This window comes from Heterodontus francisci, chromosome 38, assembly GCF_036365525.1.
Source record: "Heterodontus francisci isolate sHetFra1 chromosome 38, sHetFra1.hap1, whole genome shotgun sequence".
Taxonomy (NCBI): Eukaryota; Metazoa; Chordata; class Chondrichthyes; order Heterodontiformes; family Heterodontidae; genus Heterodontus; species Heterodontus francisci.
Genome location: NC_090408.1, coordinates 14,537,661 through 14,560,624, shown reverse-complemented (window position 1 = coordinate 14,560,624; position 22,964 = coordinate 14,537,661). Strand labels below are relative to the sequence as shown.

At 43.3% G+C, this 22,964-nt stretch overlaps 1 protein-coding gene across 5 annotated transcripts in view; it reads left to right on the top strand.

Moving 5' to 3' along the window:
• The first annotated feature begins 1,576 nt into the window (after positions 1-1,576).
• adamtsl3 (ADAMTS-like 3) overlaps positions 1,577-22,964 on the top strand; it is a 723,872-nt gene continuing 702,484 nt past the window's right edge. For all 5 annotated transcript variants that reach the window (XR_010969700.1, XR_010969699.1, XM_068017734.1 and 2 more), the window contains exons 1-2: positions 1,577-1,838; positions 2,323-2,414. Coding sequence is in view for 3 of the 5 variants with exons in the window: in XM_068017734.1 (XP_067873835.1) it covers positions 2,355-2,414 (60 nt within the window). In the remaining 2 variants the exon portion in view is untranslated. The remainder of the gene's footprint in view (positions 1,839-2,322; positions 2,415-22,964) is intronic.

The window sequence follows — 22,964 nt, the reverse complement described above, 5'->3', positions numbered from 1 at the left end:
TAAATATACAGTTTTTCATTAAAAGCACATACTTATGTCAATTTTTTTTTTGCTTTTTCAGATTGTGATAATGAGGCTGGAGAAACCAGGCCAAGAAAATTATTTGAAGGACTGAACTGCCAATAGCTTGTACTATTAATGCATAAATGTTATTAATTTTTTAGGCAAAGCAAAAGTTATTGCTAGGATAATAAAAACAAGAAGTTCTGATGAAGGGTCACTGACTTGAAACGTTAACTCTGCTTCTCTCTCCGCAGATGCTGCCCGATCTGCTGAGTATTTCCAGCATTTCTTGTTTTTATTTCAGATTTCCAGCATCTGCAGTATTTTGCTTTTATGTAAGTTATTGCTAGGGAATGGAATACTTTTGACTTGGTGCACCCATTGTCAACTTCAAGGATGCCATGGTCAGCTGCAGAGTAAAGCTTGTTTTACTCAGCCCAACCCATATGTTTCAGCACCATCTTCATTGGGACACTGCCATCATATCAGTTTTCATGGCAGCTGCCTATGAGCTTTCTGGGTGAGCTTGCCAAATCAGTACTGAATTATGGGCACTTTGGGACCATGCCTACTTGGAACTGACTGTCCACAGTATTGTAACCTATTAAAATTCAAAAAATATTGTAATATTTTCCATAAGTGTCCTAGAATTTTGACAGGGGGTGAATCATGAGGTTGACCTTGGTTAAAGAAATGTGTTAGTTGTAACTTTAAAACAAAATTTTGTATAGATTTAAATTTGACCAGAACTACACTCACCTTTCCTCCCTGATACCATTGTAAAATTATGGGACAATTTCACACAAAAAAAGAATTGAGTCACCCCAGTCCTGATGTGGTTGAGGAAGTTGGTGTGTAACTTAAATGCAGACCTGGAATAACTCGGGCAGGATTCTTAGTCTGTGCTGTTGGTTGAGCTCAGAGAAGTAGCAACAAGGGCTGCTAAGATTAGCCTGGGTATTCCTGGGTTCAAGGAAGGATAATTAGCTGGAGTTTGACTGCTGATGGGTATCCAATGACACACTGGAAAGTGAACACAGGATGATGCTCCACTGTTAGGCTGTTGTGGTTGATAACATATGAAAATGTCAGGGCTAATATACAGTAGTCAGCCCATGGGCAGAGTGTACTTGGTACCGTATCAGTTACTTAAGAATTAGATAAGGGGAAATACAATCTTATAAAGATTTATATCTATCCATTTATTCCGTTAACTCACATTCACTTCCTTGAAGAATGGATTATTGATTGGGCACGTTCCTTGCGGTGACAAACAAAACGATAGCTGGACAGGACGCACGTTGGTTAAAAGTAAGCGCGGTAATAGTGGAGCTCAGATTAGTTTTTGAATTTGTTTTTGAAATCCATATTCCTCACATCGTTTCGGGTTCAAGTGTTATTGCTGGTGATCTTGAACGTGTCGCTGCTGTTGCTGATCGGAATATTTTTTGACTTGTTTGGAGATAAGTTGGATTCGAGCTGCACTTTCTCCAGTACATCAGGGTTGGCGGGAGGCAAGAAGAGGACGGATCTGTGCAGTAACACCCACACAACTTCACTACAACTTCAGTATCCACTCCAACACTGGGGGAGCGCACGGTTTGAGGACTCGCCCCGGACCTCGGAGCTCCAATAGCCCAGTGTGCAGTTTAGACGGGTTGGTGCAGTTCTGGAGTAGCTGCAATGTAAAAGAAAAGGTGACAGTGATAGGTGGAGGAAATTTATTGCACTGCACTTTAGATAATTCGGCTGCGAATCTGTAGCCTTAGGAGCTGCTCAGTGAAGCCCCGAAAAATAAATGCATTGGTGGGAAAACGTCCTAACTCAATTGAAAGGTGAGAGTTTAGTGTTTTATTATAAATGGTTCCTTCTTTTTTGCTTGCAAGATTTTGGAATCGGTATCTAGAATGCATTGACGCACGACTGGCGGACGATTAACATGAGATTGAATGTCAAAGCCACTTATACATCTTGTGTACGTTAAAGAAATGTAAATGGTAAATTAATCGGGCAGTTTCACTAGGCATGAAGAGGCTCGGTGAGGGCGCTGATGCTTTACGAGTAGTTTCCAACCTATCTGATTATTGGTGGACAGTAAAACGAACACCTTATGAAAGCGAGAGGGAGCGCTCTTGATAATTTTTTTCCAGGTTCTGCACCACATCTGTAATTTTTTTTTTCGCCACTCTCAATCTGCGGGTTCTACGGACTGAAAGCAATCCTTACTTTTCATATTCTTTTTGCACCTTGTTTAGGGGATGAAATAGGATTGAGACACGGGCTTTGCTGAATTGTTTTTTTTTTAAATTTAAATCACAGGCTGAAAACAATTGGAAACCGAACTTTTGGACATGAGGTTAACCGAGCAAATACCCATATATACACTTCTCATTGTGTTTCCCAGTGTACAGGTACAGTTTCTCCGTTTGGCGTTAGTTTCCCCTCTTTTTTATGGGGAATTAAAACCTGCATTTTAAAGTTTTGCGTACAATGTTTACTGTTAAAATGACAAATGTATTGTAAGCTTCTGACTTATCAACGAGATAATTGTTTCTTGTAAAAGACGCGCCTGCCAGTTTTGGTATAATTGTGCACAAACAGCATAGAGGCTGCAACAGCGGTTGTACACAACTGTAGTTAGCTTAAAAACAAAACTTTAAAAAAAATACAAGAAACAAGTTCGTAGATTTATTTTTTTTTTGGGGGGGGGGGGGACGTATTAATACCAGCAGGGATGTTATAAGTTGTAATCTTTTTAAGGATTTCGATAAATTGATTGACACACGCTTCCAAGATTTCCCCATATCAGCATTATTTGGCAATCTCACTCAGAGAATGTTTGGTATGGGAAATTCAGAAAAATGTCTGATATAATAGATGCTGAGTTTAAGGTATGCGGTTGAGGTTTATGTTGGATTTAATGTACAGTTGAATTGGGTGACCTTGATGGTGACTGGCAGATGCCTGAATAGATTATGATAGCATTACATCCCATTTTGATAAAAATTAAAAATGATAACCATTTCAGTTTAATTGGTGGTGTTTCTTTGATCTGATAATGTTGCAGGCCCTCTTTTGGCACTAGTCCCTTACTTTGACTGGTCCAAGTTGGCAGCAGCAGGTTACACTGCTGGCTGCACATTGTTTTATTCTTTAATGCAGTGGAGTTTTCAACATGTACTTGAATGCATACGCCGAGCTCCCCTCACTGGTGTAGGGTTTTTCGAAAGAGTTGATATTTGTTTAGCACTTTGGGATTTCCTGAGGTCACGAAAGGCACTTGACAGCCAATGAGCTTTTTCTTTTAAGTGTGGTCACTTTCAATGTAGGGTTTAAGGTCACATGCAAAAGACAACACCTCTAACAGTGCAACCCTTCCTCAGTACTGCACTGAAGTGCCCGCCTTGATATTGTGCTCAAGACTCTGGAGTGGGGTTGGACCCAGGGCTTTCTGACTGAAAGGTTCTGAGTGCTATCACTGAGCTAACACTGACACCTTTAATAATTTTAAGAAAGGAATCTTGTCAGCTCTTTATTGATGTTAAAATGTATAGCCTGCCTAGCAATTTTCAAATATTGGCTTTGCATTGTTTGGAGTCATATTGCAATTGATGTGACAAATACCTTTTAGAGGTAACCTTGCAGTGCTTGTCCAAATTTGGATTATACCATGATCAGTGACAGATTAGAATTAATGTAATCAATATATTCCATTACGTTGCTGAAATTGCAGATTAGCTGCCCAATTTCTTTAGTTTGTCAGTTTGTCACTTTTCACACTTGAACAAGGGAAGGTGTAATTCCATGATCTGTGCCAATTGCAGGATCTTGTGCTCCCAGTGAGTATGGGTTGGAGGCAGGAGGCAATGTAGTTGTGACTCTCTTGACTCTTGGCTTCTCCTGCTGGGAGTCTATGGTGGCAAATTGTCCTTAAAATTATCATATACACATTTAAAAGTAGCAAAAGAGCACCAATTAGGAATAAATAGCCAGCAGAAACTGAGCAACTAAATCCCTCAATTTACTTTTCAAAAGCTGTAAACTAATAAATGTCATAAAACCAATCGATCAAATGAACATTGTCATGCAGAGAGTGGTTAGAATGTGGAACTCACTACAACAACGAGTAATTGAGGCGAACAGCATAGATTCATTTAAGGGGAAGTTAGATAAACACAGGAGGGAGAAAGGGCTAGAAGGTTATGCTGACAAGGTTTGATGAACAGGGGTGGGAGGAGACTCACGTGGAGCATAAATGCTAGCACAGACCAGTTGGGCTAAATGGCCTGTTTCTGTGGTTACATTCTATGTGAATTGTTTTTGTAATTTTCTCACGTTTTGGCTGTGATTTTCCCTTTTTTGCTCATCACATTATCCAACTGGAAGTAACATCGGTGAGATTAAAATTTAGGTGGATTAAAATATCATGACTTGCCTATAAAATTCTTCTTTTAACATGAGAAATTCCTGCAAGACATTTTCCCATGTAGGCCTGTGGTGCTGCCTGGAACCAGAGCTTGAATTGGAAAATTCACCTGGGCTCTGGGTTCCAGGGATTTCCAGTAACCAGAAAGATTCGGTGTATGTGAGAGGAATCATGGAAATTGTTGACTTTAATCCTGCTGCTGTGGAATGTACCATCTGGCAACCAGGTTGAAAAGACATAGAGAGTTCTACATTCTATTGGTAGGTGTGTGTGTGTGTGTGTGTGTGAGAGAGAGAGAGGTAATCCTGGGCCTTTGAACTATGTTACCAAGGAATGCACTGTGATAACCAAACAAAATATTCACAAATAACAAATTCAAGGTGCATGTGGCTCAGTTTGGTCGCATTCTTTCCTCTGCGACCAGAAGGTTGTGGGTTCAAGCCCCATTCAAGTCCAGGACTTGAGTACAAAGTGCAAAAGTTAAGGTTGACAGTAGTACTGAGAGAGTGCTACTTTCAGAGGGGGTGCTGTCTTTCCAATGAAACGTTAAACCGAGACCCCATCTTCTGTCTTAGGTGGACGTAACAGTTCCTGTGGCACTATTTTGAAGAAGAGCAGGGGTGTCCTGACCAATAATTATCCATCAATCAACGTCACTGAAACAGATTACCTGGTCATTATCACATTGCTGTTTGTGAGAGCTCTCTGTGTGCAAATTGGCTGCTGCATTTCCTACATTACAACAGTGATGACACGTCAAACAAGAGAACTTGGTTGGCTATAAAGTGCTTTGGGATGTTTTGTGCTCCTGAAAAGCACAACATAAATGCAATTTTTTTTAGTACTTTATATCATTTAAGCTATTAAATAAAAAGTCCGAGCTCTTCGTTGGTTGGGATGCAGTTATTTTATGTTCACGGGAAGCTGATTTTTGCCACAGGACAAGAGCAGGCTGTTTGAGCTGCTTCCTGCATCAGATGTAGTGACTCAGGTCAGTCATTAAGGCTGAGACCATGATTAATTGGTGAACTCTTCAGATAGTGGTCATTGGAGGCTTAACAATGGGGCAGAACCCCTTGGGCAATGCAACACCAACGCTAGCCCAACAATCACTTCATATAGAGCTGTAAATCCAATGTGGAAGTAGGCTGCATTTGCTGACAACATAACCACTAGGTGGCACACTTACTGGCACATGCGCAAATGCAGCCTCATCCACTGAAATGTCACTGTCTGCAACGTCTCAGGCAACTGCCAGTAATAAAGATGGCGCTGCTCAATTCGTCACAAAAAACAAATGAAACCCAAACCTCCTCAATGGCTGTGATCGCCACCTCCATTCCACCCCCAACAGTATCCCACTCCCTCTTGCCATCACGCTTCTCTTCACGGCTCTGTCCCACACCTGTCTACTTGCCGCTCGCTCCCCACTTCACCGCTGCCTTCCCTCAGCCACTCGCTCCCGTCCTCGCTGCGTCCCCCCTCTCGGCCAGTCACTCCTGCATCACCCCATCAGCCCTTGGCTGCTCGCTTGCCTCCCTGCTGCTTCAGTGGCTCGTTTCTTGCTCTGCCCCGGCCACCCCCGCTGCTTCTTCGGGTGCCGCGATGGCGAGCGATCACCTGGCATGGGGGGTGCGGGGGAACGAGTTGCATGGTTGGGTGGAGGGAAGCAGCAATTACGGGAGTCAGTGGCCAAAAGGTGGGAAGCAGCGAGGCCTGGAGTGAGTGGCCGGGGTTGCGGGGAGGGGGGAGTGAACAGCGTAGGGTGGGAAGCGGCGAGGGCAGGAGCAAGTGGCTGAGGGGGGTAGCGGCGAGGCCTGGAGTGAGTGGCCAGGAGAAGCTGGGAGCGAGCAGCTGAGGGGGGGGAAGCAGCGAGGGCGGGAGCGAGTGGCTGAGGGTGGTAGTGGCGAGGCAGGGAGTGAGCGGTGAGCAGACGGGAGCGGCAAATTGAAAGCGTCGATTGAAGCAGGGATGGCGGTAGGAAGTGGGGTACTATTGCGGGAATGGAGGCGGCAATCGGAGCTATTGAAGGGTGAGGGCGTCATTGCATGGTGACATCAGCGTGTGCATGCACGCATTCATACTGGCAAGCTGGCAAATGTTTGCACGCACTGATGACGTCCGCAATCACTCTGTGCATGCTCTGTGTTGTCAAGAGTCACTGGTGGAAGTAGTGGAAAGAAAAAGAGAGAAAAAAAATCTTAAATTACGTAAATATGTGTCACAGAATCACAGAATTGTCACAGTGTGGAAGGAGGCCATTCAGCCCATCATGTCTGCACCAGCTCTCCGAAAGAGCAATTCACTTAGTGCCATTCCCCCTCCTTCTCCCTGTAACCCTGCACATTCTTCCTTTTCATATAAAAGTCTAATTCCCTTTTGAATGCTTCACTTGAACCTGCCTCTACAGTCAGGCAGTGCATTCCAAACCTTAACCACTCACTGCGTGAAAAAGTTGTTCCTCATGTCGCTTTTGCTTCTCATCAATTATTTTAAAACTGTGCCCTCTCGTTCTCAGTTTTTTCAGAAGTGCAAAATTTCCCCCGATCTACTATGTCCAGATTCCTCATGATTTTGAATACCTCTATCAAATCACCTTTCAGCCTTCTCTTCTCCAAGGTCTTCTCCAAGGTCCTAATTTCTCCAATCTATCTTCATAACTGAAATTCCTCATCCCTGGAACCATTCTCGTCAATCTTTTCTGTACTTTCTCCAGTGCCCTCACATCTTTCCTAAAGTGCAGCACCCAAAAGTGGATGCAATACTCCAACTGAGGCCAAACTAGTGTCTTGTATAAGTTCAACATAATTTCCTTGCTCTTGTACTCTATGCCCCTATAAATAAAGCCCAGGATACTGACTGCTTTATTAACTGCTCTCTCAAGCTGTCCTACCACCTTCAATGACTTATGAACATATATACCCAGGTCCCTCTGCTCCTGCAATGCCTTTAGAATTGTATCCTTTATTTTATATTGTCTCTCCATGTTCTTCCTACCAAAATGAATCACTTCACATTTCTCTGCATGAACTTTATCTGCCACCTGTCTGCCCACTCCACCAACTGATCCTTTTGAAGTTCTACACTATTCTCCTCACAGTTCACAATGCTTCCAAGTTTTGTGTCATGATTAAGCTGCTGTGAGTTTGTGGTAAACATCAGTAACTGCCCTCCAGGGGAGGTTTATTGCTATTAGGAAGGTTTTATTCAAAAGAACTGACATAATGGAGCTAAATAAGCATATATATACATGATGTGACTGCTGCAGCGCCTGGGTGAATGAAACTTTCTGCATTAATTCAGCTCTTTCATATTGTTAATCTTGGTGGCTGTTCCCAGTTAGTTTTTTTCTGATGTCATCACATCCTGTTTCAACATGGATACCTCAAAAAGATGTAAATTATTATAATTGTTTAAGCACGTAGTATTAATGTAGATATTTCTCCTTGAAGCTACCATTTCTTAATTTGCATGACTGTTATTTTAGATGAAATGCTAATGCAACTTGAAACCGGAATAGTGCAATAACCTCCATGCAGTGCATTAGCAGTCACTAGACTTGTTACATTTATTAGATATGGTTTATCCTGACTATTTCTTTGAGGAAAAAGCTTGTTAAAGTGAAATCCTGTTAAGGTTATTGGGGCTTGTTGCTTGCAAATTCCAAGTAACAGCAGAAACCCATTGAAATTAATATGTGTTGGACTTCATATGCATCATTTAAAACTACAAGTTTCAGCTACTCCTTTGTTAAATGTTAAAAATTAGGACTTTATTGAAGTGGCACGGAGATGAACTTAAGTTGTAACGTAGTTTTTCAATTCCCTTCCAACTGTTTTGTCATGGTTGAAATGTGCATGCCTGAGGCAGATGTAATATGGTCAGGGGAATTTTATATTGGCATCTGTTATGATTCTGACATCACAGTGATAGCCACCTTATTTAAATTTCCAGTCTGTGCAATGCTGTTCTGATGTGACACATAATTCCTTTGCAAAATTCAGTAGCAACCTGAGAAAGATAACCGTGAAAGAGAAACATTGCATTCTATACTTGTACAGCTACAGTCTACATTCGGTTCTTTGAAGAACCATTTCTTTGAAAATTAAATGCAATATTAAATATCAGCACATACAACAGATGTAACATAAAACCAGATTATACTTGATACCGTGCTAACTAGCCCATTTCCCCCGCCCCCTCCAAGGTGTTGATATCCTTGCATCTGCCTTGTTGAGAACTGCAGTACTGTATTAAATTTTTGGGTTGAGTTGATTTGTAAGAATACAAACTGTAATTTTACCTTGGTTGAAGTTGCCCCAAATGATGCTAGCACAAGGAGCAAATGTTGAGAAGATTGGACTATCAAACTATTAGGGAGGAGTCATTGTATCAATGTGAAAAATGATATGTTATGCAAACGATTGATAGCTGTTCATATTGTCCATCAAGGAGGAAAGTGAATCTTGTAAAAAATTTCTTTCAAAAAGAGGACTTGGATGAGGTCACCTTTTGGGTCTAATTTTTTTCAGACAATGGTTGTGTAACATTACACTGAGAGTCACATCTGAAAAGAATAGCAAAGAGGTGGAATTGAGGTTCTAATTTGAAGGAACAATGACAATGTCAGTTGCCTCAAACATTCAGGGAATTGGTCAGGGCAAGGCATGTTGGGAGGAAAATCAGGAAGATGTTCAAGCTATGATGTAGAAACTAATAGGATGGTACTTGATCTGTCACTTTTCGCCATGCCGATTACATGGGTTTGGAGGAGAAACATTGGTTGTAAATGGAATGTGAAGTGAGATGAGGATGTAGAAAGATCAGTACGATGTCTGGAAACAGTCTAACTTTATAAGTTGTTGCTAGATATTTTGCTGGAACAATGAAAATAGCTCAGATGGAAAATATAAGCCATTATTTTGATCAATATATGTGTGGATTCCACACTCCTAGTGGGACTCTGGATTTTGTTGCAACCCTGCAGTGGCATTTGTCTGCCAGGCACTCCCTTTGAGTGAAATGGGATGCATGGGATTTGTGAGTTTGCTTTGCAGTCAATAAGAGTTGGTTTGGGGCAAAAATGGGATACAATTGAGACTCTGCACCAGTAACCAACTCCCAATTAATTTGTATTATTACGTATCTCAGCTAGTTTTTATCCTGTCTGGTTTGTGGGAAATACCTGTGTCAAAAGCAAGGTATCAGCACAGAAGAGAAGGTTGTTAGCAAAACACCGTAATGTGTGTGTGAAATCACAAGTGCAACTTCAAAATAAAGCACTGCAGTAGGAGGTGTAAAATTACAAGAAAACAATCTGCATGTTCTGACATAAGAAAGGAGAATCACATGCACAACATACTTTAACCAAAATACTTACAGAAAAATCTTATTCCGGAATTAGATATTTTAGTATAAGGTTTCAGTCACTTTTTCCCCAATATAACAATTTGTTATCAGGACCTTATATATTTTCTATATGTAAAAAAAAAGTCACCATTGATTATTAACTGTATAAAATAATTTAGTATTCTATTTTTTAAGTTCCTTTGCAGGTGGACATTTTATGATAGGTGGGTATTTTTACCAGTTGTAACTCTTTGGAGGCTGCATTGGAACAAGCAACACTATGGGCTGGATGTTGCTCTCAGTGGTGAACAAATGGCACTAGCTCTTCATTATGTTTACACTTGCTGACAAACTTTCTATTGAATTTTGCACTGGAACTTGCCATAAATTAAAGAGCAAAAGCAATGCAGCACCCTCTACAGGGGTTCTAAGACCTGTGCAAACTGGGCAAGCAATGGTGTATCTTCTTAACCAATCTGATTGAAGAATCATTCAATAAGCAGGATAGAGTCTGATCGAGGAAATGTCAGTTAGAATATTTCATTCGATGTCCATTCAGGTACAGAAAGAGAAACAGAGGCAGAAAGAAAGATGGGTTTGAGAGAAATTAGAGACAAAGGCCAGAATTTTACGCCACCTCGATGAGCGGGATGGTGGTGGGGTGGGGGGGGGGTGGGTGGGGGCAGGGGGGAAATGGCGTAAAATGGAGGCGGAGGCACCAGGAGGCCTTCCTGACCCACTCCCGCCTCCACCGCCACTCTATGCAGAGCGGTGGTGGCAAAAAACGGTCCGCTTGCCCCAGGCCAATCAAGGCCCTTAAGTGACCACTTAAGGGCCTTCGCCCACCTCCACGTGGATTTTACGCGTGGAAAGCGGGCATCCTGGTGCCGGGAGAAGCTGCCTAACGAAAGCGGGTGGCTTCTGAGCATCCTGGGGTGTCCCTCATTGTCGGGAACCCTGTACCCAATGGAGGGTCACCCCCGTTACCCCAACCACCCCCAAGACCCCCCAATCTAGCACCCTTGCCTTGTTGGGTGCCGACCGATTACCCCTGGCGAGGCAACCAAAACTTACCTTCCTTCCTGGCTCCCAGGCAGCTTGTCATCATGCTGGGCTGCAGTTCCAGCAGTGGCCACCGCTTAAGGTGGTGCTGCTGGGACTCAGAGCGGCTAGCCCGCTGACGAGCCGGCAGCTCTATTAGGCGGGACTTCTTACCTCAAGCGGGTGAATACCCCGCCTCATGACAATTGAAGCCTGGGGACCCACAAAATACAGGTCAGATCCCCAGGCGAGACAGATGCGGGTTCGCTGCTGACTTTTCTGTTGGGGGTCAGCTCCCATCCACCTAAGGTAAAATCCCGGCCAAAGAAAAATAATTTAAAAAAAATGAATAAGATCTGAAGGAATGAGACTCCACACTTATAAAAGTTAATTTTCAGTGCCAGAGAGATTGTTTGGCAGTAATTAAGACTTAAGCCATTAAAAATATACCTACACTGGAATGGACAAGCCCTAAGGTTTTCTAGTGAGTTTCGTTGGTATATATCTTATAAGTAAAGCAACTTCACACTGTTCCATGTATTTCAATGCCATGTTTCTCAATGGGATACCGTTCTCGTACAGCTTCTACAGGAGCAAGGAAAATCCAATAGCACCTTCCTGATTTCCACGTTTAACCCTACATGTGCAGTTGCTGGAAGTTGCTGTTTGATTTTTACTTTAGTTATGCTGGGCACTGTTAACCTCACCATTATTTCTACAGCTAAATTCAGCCCATACAGTTGTCCTTTGTATTCCTGCTGATGTATTTTACTTGGTCCTTTGTCTCTTGGTTCAATAATATCACATTCCTCACTGGGGTGTTGTTAGGATATAATGTAAAATAACATAATCATTATTGAGATGGTAGAGAATGTTGGAAATGCAATGTTTTGGAAGTAGGGATTTTTTTTTTTAATGAATACTCATTGATCTCCCATGGTGGATCAGAGATTACATTGTTGGATGAGGGTGCTGGGACATAGGAGAGGGCAGAATATATTTAGTTTTTGAAAGAATTTATAAAGAGGTGCAAGAAAAATTTGAAGAGGCAAGGAAGTAAGTATTTTTCATTAGCTAAAATTTCCCAGAAAGCAAAAATTATGAGAGCAAATGTGTCAGAAAATTGCCTGAAGTGATTGATGATCTAGATAGTTTTTGGCAGTGGAACTGAAGCATTTTTGATATTTTATGCATACAGTTAGTGTCAGCAGCAGCAATGATGTAAGCATAGTTTATTTTTGAGTGGCCTGATTAATATTAATGAGACACTGACCTATTACATTGTGAATCAGACTTTTCACAAATGTAATTCTCCAAAGAAGACATAACTAGGCATTGCACAGCATGGAATTGGTGGTTTGAAATCAAAGTTTATTTAATAAAGTGTATCATGTAAAGTAAGGGAAGCGTCATCAGAGAAGCAACTGACCTCTGAATGAATAATATCATTGAAATAAGCCACCATCCAAAAAATTACTATGTTATTTGATTTACCATTAATTAAGTTTAGAGGAAACTTGCATTTTAAAAGGCTAAGAACTATCTATCCCTTTGAGTTCCTGCACACACATTGTCCTCCTTATATCAACTCCAGATGGGCAGAACTACATTACCAGTAATTTGAATTGAAATGGTTCATACAAGGTAAATTCTGTAATGTAATGTGGTTCTTTTATGGAACAGATACATACCCAAAATTTAGGATGCTTGGCACTTCAAAAGGAATTTCATGAATGCTGAAATTGAATAGGAAAATTAAGTCTAGGTTATGCCCCCTAGTTAATCCTTAATTTATATTGTGACTCCCTTAGGACTTGTAAATGTCATGTCAGCATCACCTGTTGCTTTACATTCATAAGGCAATGTTCAAAGCTCAAGATTAGTCAAAAACAGCAGTATGAGGTTGGAGTATGTTCGTGAATAATCACCCTGGTCATATATTGTGCTTTGTTTACAATAGTCACGAAAAGAAACTAGGAGGAGAATGATATTTAAATTAGCCACAGCACTTTTTTCACATCCACCTCGGACAGGATTGCACTGTATAGCCTTTTTGCCCCATTGGGGTTGGCCTAATAGGGGCTGCATGTGTGCAGGAACTCATAAAGGGATAGTTTTCAGCCCTTTAAAATTTAATTTTGAAGTACGTTTTCAGTTCTTTTGCACTTTTTTATGAGTCTGGTTAATGTATTATTTCCAAACATATTCTGAATGTTCTTGTGATAACACATACTTAGAGAGATACAGCACTGAAACAGGCCCTTCAGCCCACCGAGTCTGTGCCGACCATCAACCACCCATTTATACTAATCCTACACTAATTCCATATTCTTACCACATCCCCACATGTCCCTATATTTCCCTACCACCTACCTATACTAGGGGCAATTTATAATGGCCAATTTACCTATCAACCTGCAAGTCTTTTGGCATGTGGGAGGAAACTGGAGCACCCGGAGGAAACCCACGCAGCCACAGGGAGAACTTGCAAACTCCACACGGGCAGTACCCAGAATTGAACCCGGGTCGCTGGAGCTGTGAGGCTGCGGTGCTAACCACTGCGCCACTGTGACCAACCAAAAACAGATAAATATTTGCTAATTCAATGAAATGCTGACAAACTTTAAGAATTTTGCAGGACAGCAAGATTGAAAATAAAAAGGACCTGAAAAATGCAGCTTTTGTAGCATTATAAGATGCTAGTTATGCATGTATTTGTGTGGCTATGTGCATACTTGAGTACAAAGGCAGGTGGAAGATAGCATGAGAGCAGGGGAATCAACCATAGAGTGGGATGGTATGAGCCCTGAGATTTGGGGAAGTGTGTGGCATCACTTTCCCTTATTCCTTCCATGCTCTTGGATACATTAATGCATGGGTTGGCACTTTCAAGCAAATCAGGGCTAGTAATTTCTGAGCCCAACCCCATTTCAGGTCTGTTCCTTATATTATGGGGTTTCCAGTCATGCAAGAAGACAAATGGTCCACAAATGTAAATTAAAGAAGGACTTAAACATTGACAGACACACACTCAACCTGCAGTCCATTTTGTGACTATGCAACTAAGCATTTATTGCAATAATTTTGTGTGTACAAATCTTTCAAGATGAATGTGCTAAAGCTTTCAATTGTAAGTTGTATCTTGAATGTGTACCCTGCTGGAATATGAGTAAGCATGATAAATAATGAAAGAGCTATAAGCTTGAACACGGACCTGTTATGGGCTAGCATTGGAGCAGAGTGGCCAGCCATACTTTGTGGCATGTAACTGGTATATGGCAGTCTTGCCTTTTTGGTTTCCTTAAGGTGTGCCATCCTGTAGTCTGTGGGTTGTACGAGTAACGTAGGAGACGCTGAGCCTGGAAGCCACCTTTTGGCAGGCATGTTTCCCCAGTACTTTGTGGGGAGGGTGTCAGGACTGGCAATCAGTGCAACCCTCACTCATCCCCCTGTTGTAGTGGCAGCATCACAACATCGCCAACCATCGTACAAGGAGGTACAGGCACTGCAGCACTTCATCACTTAAAAACAGACTTTTTTTTTTCCTCTACATTTATTTTGCCTTCCCTTGGTTTTTGCCAAACGCTTCTATTCCCAATGTAGCATTTGGAAAAGCTGAAAAATTAATTTAGTTTACTTGGAAATATCTTTTCCCCCCCATATGTGTCCACTTACCTATAATTGGCTGCATTTTTAAAAATGTTGCCTGCAGCCCTTTTAAGGGCTGATCAATTGTATAATTTGCTGTCCTTCTCTTTGGAGGGCTCAGAGCACCAGATCCAGTCTGGGACCCTGGCTTGCCTGGTTAAGGTCAGCTTTGGGAAATCTCATGTGTTTGGTCCTATACAATGTTGGCAAGTACGAAGCTCGCTGAGCTACAATATCCACTGGTACCCCATTGAGACTGGAAAATTCCCTCGACTGAAATGTGACTCAAATTGGGAACAATTCATAAAATATTAGGATTGGCAGTGAGATTTTGTTCATTTGCGGGAATGTTTGAATTTTCAGGTAGAATTAGTAATACTGATTGATTACACATATAAGAAAATGTACTTTGAAATTGTTCTGACCGAGGCTGGAGGAGTGCACTGTTTATTCTCGACAGGTCACAACATACATTTAAAATTTTCCCACTTCCCGATACAGTCAATCATAGGGCTTAATTTTGCCGGGCTCCCAACCTCAGAGGTTGTCTGGGAGAGGCCTATCACGGGCCTTGATGCCGGGAAGGCCCTGCCCATGTTACCGGTGGTGGTGAGGCCTTGTGGCAGCCCCCCCCACCAGCCCCCCCCCAACTCCCACCCCCCCCCCCCGCCACTTGGCGACGGGAGCCTCATTAAAATATTTTAATTTATTTAAATAAAAGAATAAATACGTATCTCATCACTCCAGCCGCCCCGCTGTAATATTCCGGCTGGTTGCCGGAACTCTCGCGCCTTCGGATCTCCATTCGGAGATCTGAGGTGGAACAGTGGTTGTGAGGGGGGAGCAGGTAAGTTTTCAGGGCGGGAGGGGGGGGGGCGGAGCGGTGAAACCCATTGCGATTGGTGGAGGGGATGGTGGGAAGGAGTTGAAGGTTAAAGGTTCTTAATTTTGAAGGGATAAGGTCGGGATTGCGAGGTTACTTTTTTAGGCGCGGAGAGGGTAATTAATAAACTGTTTCGTCATGCGGGGGGTGGGGTGGGAGAGGGGATTGAAACTTTGAATAACTTTCTTCTTTTAATTTCTTAGTTCATGTTACTTTAGCGGGAGGCAGTGGTGTAGTGGTATTGTTACTGGACTCGTAAACCAGAGACCCAGGGTATTTCTGTGAGGACATGGGTTCGAATTCCACCACAGCAGAAGGTGAATTCAATTAATAAATCTGGAATTAAAAGCTAGTCTAATGATGGCCATGAAACCATTGTCAATTGTTGTAAAAACCCATCTGGTTCACTCATGTCCTTTAGGGAAGGAAATCTGCTGTCCTTAGCCAGTCTGGCCTACATGTGATTCCAGACCCACAGCAATGTGGTTGACTCTTACATGCCCTCTGAAATGGCCTAGCAAGTCACTCAGTTGCATCTAGCCGCTACAAAGTCAATGAAATAGAGTGAAACCAATGGACCACCTGGCATCGACCTAGGCACCGGAAACGACAATGTCAAATCCAGCCCTGTCGACCCTGCAAAGTCCTCCTTACTAACATCTGGGGGCGTGTTCCAAAGTTGGGAGAGCTGCCCTAGAGACCAGTCAAGCGACAGCCTGACATAATCATACTCACGGAATCATACCTTACAGACAATGTCCCAGACACTGCCATCACTATCCCCGGGTATGTCCTGTCCCACCGGCAGGACAGACACAGCAGAGGTGGCGGCACAGTGGTATACAGTCGGGAAGGAGTTGCCTGGGAGTCCTCAACATCGACTTCAGACCCCATGAAGTCTCATGGCATCAGATCAAACATGGGCAAGGAAACCTCCTGCTGATTACTATCTACTGCCCTCCCTCGGCTGATGAATCAGTACTCCTCCATGTTGAACACCACTTGGAGGAAGCACTGAGGGTGGCAAGGGCGCAGAATGTACTCTGTGTGGAGGACTTCAATGTCCATCACCAAGAGTGGCTCGGTAGCACCACTACCGAGGTGGCTGAGTCCTAAAGGACATAGCTGCGAGACTCGGTATGCGGCAGGTGGTGAGAGAACCAATGAGGGAAAAACATATTTGACCTCGTCCTCACCAATCTGCATCTGTCCATGAGAGTATTGGTATGAGTGACCACCGCACAGTCCTTGTGGAGACGAAGTCCCGCCTTCACATGGAGGATACCTTCAACCGTGTTGTATGGCACTACCACTGTGCTTAAATGGGAAAGATTTTGAACAGATCTAGCAATGCAAAACTGGGCCTCCATGAGGCACTGTGGGCCATCAGCAGCAGCAGAATTGTACTCAACCACAATCTGTAACCTCATGGCCCGGCATATCCCCCACTCTACCATTACCATCAAGCCAGGACACCAGCCTTGGTACAATGAAGAGTGCAGGAGGGCATGCCAGGAGCAGAACCAGGCATACGTCAAAATGAAGTGTCAACCTGGTGAAGCTACAATACAGGACTACTTGCATGCCAAACTGCATAAGCAGCATGCAATAGACAGAGCTAAGCGATCCCATAAACAACAGATCAGATCTAAGCTCTACAGTTCTGCCACCACCAGCCATGAATGGTGGTGGACAATTAAACAACTAACTGGAGGAGGTGGCTCCACAAATATCCCCATCCTCAATGATGGGGGAGCCCAGCACATCAGTGCAAAAGATAAGGCTAAAGCATTTGCAACAATCTTCAGCTGGAAGTGCTGAAGCGATGATCCATCTTGGCCTCCTCCTGAAGTCCCCATCATCACAGATGCCAGACTTCAGCCAATTTGACTCACTCCACATGATATCAAGAAACAACTGAAGGCACTGGATACTGCAAAAGCTGGACCCTGACAATATTCTGGCAATAGTACTGAAGACCTGTGCTCCAGAACCTGCCCTGCCCCTAGTCATGCTGTTCCAGTATAGCTACAAGACTGGCATCTACACTGCAATGTGGAAAATTTCCCAGGTATGTCCTGTACACAAAAAGCAGGACAAGTCCAACTTGGCCAATTACTGCCCTATCAGTCTACTCTCAATCATCAATAAAGTGATGTAAGGTGTCAACGACACTGCTATCAAGTGGCACTTGCTTAGTGACGCTCAGTTTGGGTTCCAGCAGGGCCGCTCAGCTCCTGACCTCATTACAGCCATGGTTCAAACATGGACAAAAGGGCTTAACTCAAGAAGTGACGTGAGAGCGACTGCCCTTGACATCGAGGCAGCATTTGACCGAGTATGGCATTAAAGAGCCCTAGCAAAACTGAAGTCAATGGGAATCAGGGGGAAATTGCTCCGCTGGTTGGAGTCATGCCTAGCACAAAGGAAGATGGTTGTGGTTGTTGAAGGTCAATCATCTGAGCTCCAGGACATCACTGCAGGAGTTCCTCAGGGTAGTGTCCTAGGCCCAACCGTCTTCAGCTGCTTCATCAATGACCTTCCTTCAATCATAAGGTCAGAAGTGGGGATGTTAGCTGACGATTGCACAATGTTCAGCACCATTCGTGACTCCTCAGATACTGGAGCAGTCTGTGTAGAAATGCAGCAAGACCTGGAAAATATCCAGGCTTGGGCTGTTAAGTGGCAAGTAACATTCGCGCCACACAAGTGCCAGGCAATGACCATCTCCAACAAGAGAGAATCTAACTATCTCCCCTTGACATTCAATGGCATTACCATCGCTGAATCCCCCACTATCAACATCCTAGAGATTACCATTGACCAGAAACTGAACTGGGATAGCCATATAAATACTGTGACTACAAGAGCATGTCAGAGGCTCGGATTCCTGTGGCGAGTAACTCACCTCCTGACTCCCCAAAGCCTGTCCACCATCTGCAAGGCACAAGTCAGGAGTGTGATGGAATACTCTCCACTTGCCTGAATGGGTGCAGCTCCAACAACACTCAAGAAGCTCAACACCATCCAGGACAAATCAGCCCGCTTGATTGGCACCCCATCCACAAACATTCACTCCCTCCACCACCATCGCACAGTGGCAGCAGTGTGTACCATCTACAAGATGCACTGCAGCAACGCACCAAGGCTCCTTTAGACAGCACCTTCCAAACCCGCGACCTCTACCAACTAGAAGGACAAGGGTAGTAAATGCATGGGAACACCACCACCTGCAAGTTCCCCTCCAAGTCACACACCATCCTGAGTTGGAACTATATCGCCGTTCCTTCACTGTCGCTGGGTCAAAATCCTGGAACTCCCTTCCTAACAGCACTGTGGGTGTAACTACCTCACATGGACTGCAGCGGTTCAAGTAAGCAGCTCACCACCTCAAGGGCAATTAGTGATGGGCAATAAATGCTGGCCTAGACAGCGATGCCCACACCCCATGAATGAATGAAAAAAAAAATTAAATCGAAATGAAGGGCTGGAAGCTCTTTAAAATGTTGCCGGCACCTGCGCAGTGGCGCTGGACGCCATTGCCGGGGACAGAGCACCTGCCCCCTCTATGTCATTGGGCAGTGGACGGTCTGCCCCAGACTTGTAAATGAGCTACCGCGCTAAATATCCCGCGGGCAAATCCCGCACATGCGCCCTGCCCTCTTTGAAGCTCGCCGCCGAGATCGGTGGTGAGCTGGAAAAATTCTGGCCATGTGCTCTATTTTTCCCAGAATAGAACACACTAACCAGGTTTCTTTAATGAACAACAAAATTATCAGTTTATTATAAAGCAAGTCTTAACCAGTAATGAAGTAAAGCAGAAACACACAGATTAAATTTTTTACTTTAGCCCTTCACACTCACACACACATATGTACACTGGTTAACCGGAAAAAATAAGAGGGATTTTTTGTTTTAGAGCTCTATTACAGACAAAAAAACACACTTGGTCTGATTACTTGCTCATTTTTGAAGAAAAAGCAGATGAGATATGTTGATCCAAAACTGGCATATACCCTAAGCCTCCTAGCAGACCTAGCCAAGTCTTTTAGTAAATGCATGGGAACACCACCACCTGCAAGTTCCCCTCCAAGTCACACATCATCCTGAGTTGGAACTATATCGCCGTTCCTTCGCTGTCGCTGGGTCAAAATCCTGGAACTCTTTTTCTAACAGCACTGTGGGATCTTTTAGAACAGTTCTTTCTAGCAACATTGAGAATTAATTTAGCAGGCTTTCTTCGAACTTAGGAAATGAGATGAATTGACACAATGGACTTCTCAGAATCTTTTAGAGAGTTACTGGAAAACGAGATGCATTGTGGTCTTCTCTCCTTCCTACACTTCTTCAGCAGTAGGCTCCCTTTATCAGCCACTCACTCCAGAAGGTAAAACACACTGACACTACAATCAAAAGCTTGTGAGCTTTTCTGTCCTCTCAGGTGCATTCTGCTGCTCTCTGGCTTGTCCTATCAAGGGGCGCGAGTGTCACTTCTCTGCCCACATCTTCCCCTGTTACCAGAGTTCCTGTCCTATTTTTAACTTGAGTTATGTGACAACCAGTAAACATTGTTGCCAAACTAGTTCTTTCAGTGCCGTCTTGAAAAAATAACTGGTTCAACATTTATTCTGTTTGACTATGAATTCCTCAAAAAACCCCCAAAAAACCATCACTTCCATAACAAGATGTACAGAAGCAAACGTGAGCACAAAACCAAATCATTGAAAATGGGGCAGCACAGTGGCGCAGTGGTTAGCACCACAGCCTCACAGCTCCAGCAACCCGGGTTCAATTCTGGGTACTGCCTGTGTGGAGTTTGCAAGTTCTCCCTGTGTCTGCGTGGGTTTCCTCTGGGTGCTCCAGTTTCCTCCCACATGCCAAAGACTTGCAGGTTGATAGGTAAATTGGCCATTAGCAATTGCCCCTAGTATAGGTAGGTGGTAGGGAAATATAGGGACAGGTGGGGATGGGGTAGAAATATGGAATTAGTGTAGGATTAGTATAAATGGGTGGTTGATGGTCGGCACAGACTCGATGGGCCAAAGGGCCTGTTTCAGTGCTGTATCTCTAAACTAAACTAAAAACAAAACATTTTAACATATTCCTTACTGTATTTAGTGCATAATCTAGTTTTGTTTTAAACATTCTTAAGTTGAATCCATGAAATGCTTGTAAGTTCAGGGAAGCTTCAGGAACACCTGCCCGCTCCAAGCCCTAGTTGTTTCTGCCCACAGTTGCTTCATACAAGACAGTGATCCAACTATATCTCTATTTTAACTTGGGCCTGTGACCTGCTCTATCCATGTTCCAGAGCTGTTCATTCAACTGCTCCACTCCCTTGTCCCATGTTGCATTCCCTGTTCAACTGTTCCTCTCCTCTCCCCATGCTGTATTGTCCATTCAACCACAATAACTTGCAGTCTATACCAATCATAGTTTGTTAGAATTTCCTGTGCCTAGCAAGTCATTTTTTTTCCATTGCTGTCTGTCAAGAGTAAAATATTGGACTCTGATTGGTGTATCATCTTCCCTGCCATCCAGTCAATCATGGTTTTCCAAAATTGATATTTATAGTTGCAAATCTGTGACTGACTCGTCTTTCCTTAATTAGATGCACTTCTCATGGATGTGCCATTAGCCTGACTTGCAGCTCACTACCAGGAGGACCCATGGGCTGCCTTTCGTCTGGCTCCAACTCTTCAACCTGCCTGGCTTGGGTGGCCATAGCAGGAGTTATACCTTCACCGGTATAGCTCTCAGCATCATAGGGGCAGGGAAGCTTTTCTCCATGTCAAGGTGTAATCTCTTGAGCATATAGGCAGGAGAAGGGAAAATGGGGATGGTTTGAGTGGGAGTCCAAAGGCATGGTCAAAAGGAAAGGTTTTGATGAGGCTTTTTAAAGCAAAGAGGGCAATAAGTTGGAAAGATTTTTGAGGACAGAGGTATAATGGTTGAATAAGATGCCACCATTGTTTGAGCTGAAGGAGTGGGGGGACAAGGAGTTTCTTGGTGTTAAAGGAGTGGAGTTGCACATGGGATAGAGGCTGGAAAAGCTGACTGATGTAGAGTGGCATGAAATTCTGGAGGAATTTAAATGTGAGGATGGAAGTTTTCTCAAGTTAACTGGGGTAAGAGGGGCCACTGGAGTTTAGAGAGGCTGGGGTGATGGAATTGTGGGACTTCGTGCAGGTGAAGACTCGAGCTGCAGTGTTCTTGTAACTTTAGGGTTAAGGTGGCGAGATTGGTTCGATTAGTGTTTAAGCCTCTCTGTAATGAATGCATGGCTTTGATGGTGATGAGAGAGAGGAAATGTGGCCACGGTCAGAGAACTTGGTGTTGAGCAGCAGGAAGTTCTTCACTTCCTGATAGCCTGAGGTGATAGATGGGGAGGTTGCTGTAACTGAAACACGTTCTTGATTTCTACTTTAATGGAGCAATATAGAGCAAAGCAGCTAACTTCCGAGATTCCCGTGTGGGTGCCTGCGACGTCCCTGCTCCATAAAGCTTGAAGCTATCAGTGACTTTTGCTGTCACCAGTATGCTAGTGTGGATGGTTGACAGGCCCTGCATCTCTGCTTTGAATGTTCCTGCATATTGTGTTAAACTTGTGGAACGTCTGAATCACAATCTCCACACCAAAAGCCGCCTCACCATAAGCTTCCTCACAGAAATGGCTTCTACCCACTGTGTTTCTGGATTGTGCTCCTGTCTTCCGATACGGTGAGATACTTTGGTCACTGCACCCGTTCTCTTTGACAGAAGGCTGTGCTCTGCATTTCTGCTATTTCTGTGACAAGTTCTAATTCAAGCTCACTAATTCCTGTACAGAACATGATTTTGCATATATTTTTGTTGCCAGTCTTTCAACAAGGCCTTAAATTGGGCTGTTCAAACTTAGTACAAACATTTTTAGAGGGATGGGAGTCCTCAGAACTGCACTAATAGTCTGTTAATACTTTCTAATGTCATTACAATATTACAACACTTTCAAAAGTTCTTCATTGATTGCAAAGCACTTTGGGCTAGTCCTGAGGTCATGAAAGGCCCTATACAAATGCAAATCTGTCTTTCTATTACAGGATTCATTCTTTTTTGATAAAATCAGAGAAGACAGGTCCACAAAGTAGAAACTTGTTGCATTTTAATTCTTAAATGTAACCAGTGTCATGCCAAGAAATTCTATCAGAAGGAAACATTTCACTGCACCTATGTCCCACTGCCCTGGCGATGTGTTAACTCTTCCCTCCGACAAATATTAATTGGGTGTTTTTAAAAAAAACATACATCTGATAGGTTCACCATGTCTTTCATTGGTGTATTTAAGATTGCAAATTACTGTTAGGGAGATTTATGCATGAATACTTACCCTGTTTGTATGACATTCTGTTCTCTTCTGTTTTAATGTAGGTGTAAAAACTGTTCATTGTAAAGAGATTAATTCCACCACTAGAATAGCTGCAGAAGAAATGTTTTCAGATTGTGTGAAGCTTTTACTTGCAACTGCTGCCAACAGTAATTTCTAGGCTTTAGTAACTCATCATTGAAATTGGGAATGAAGAGTAAATTTTCTTGTGCTGTCACTAGAAGTCACTATTCAAAAACAGGGTCGAAACA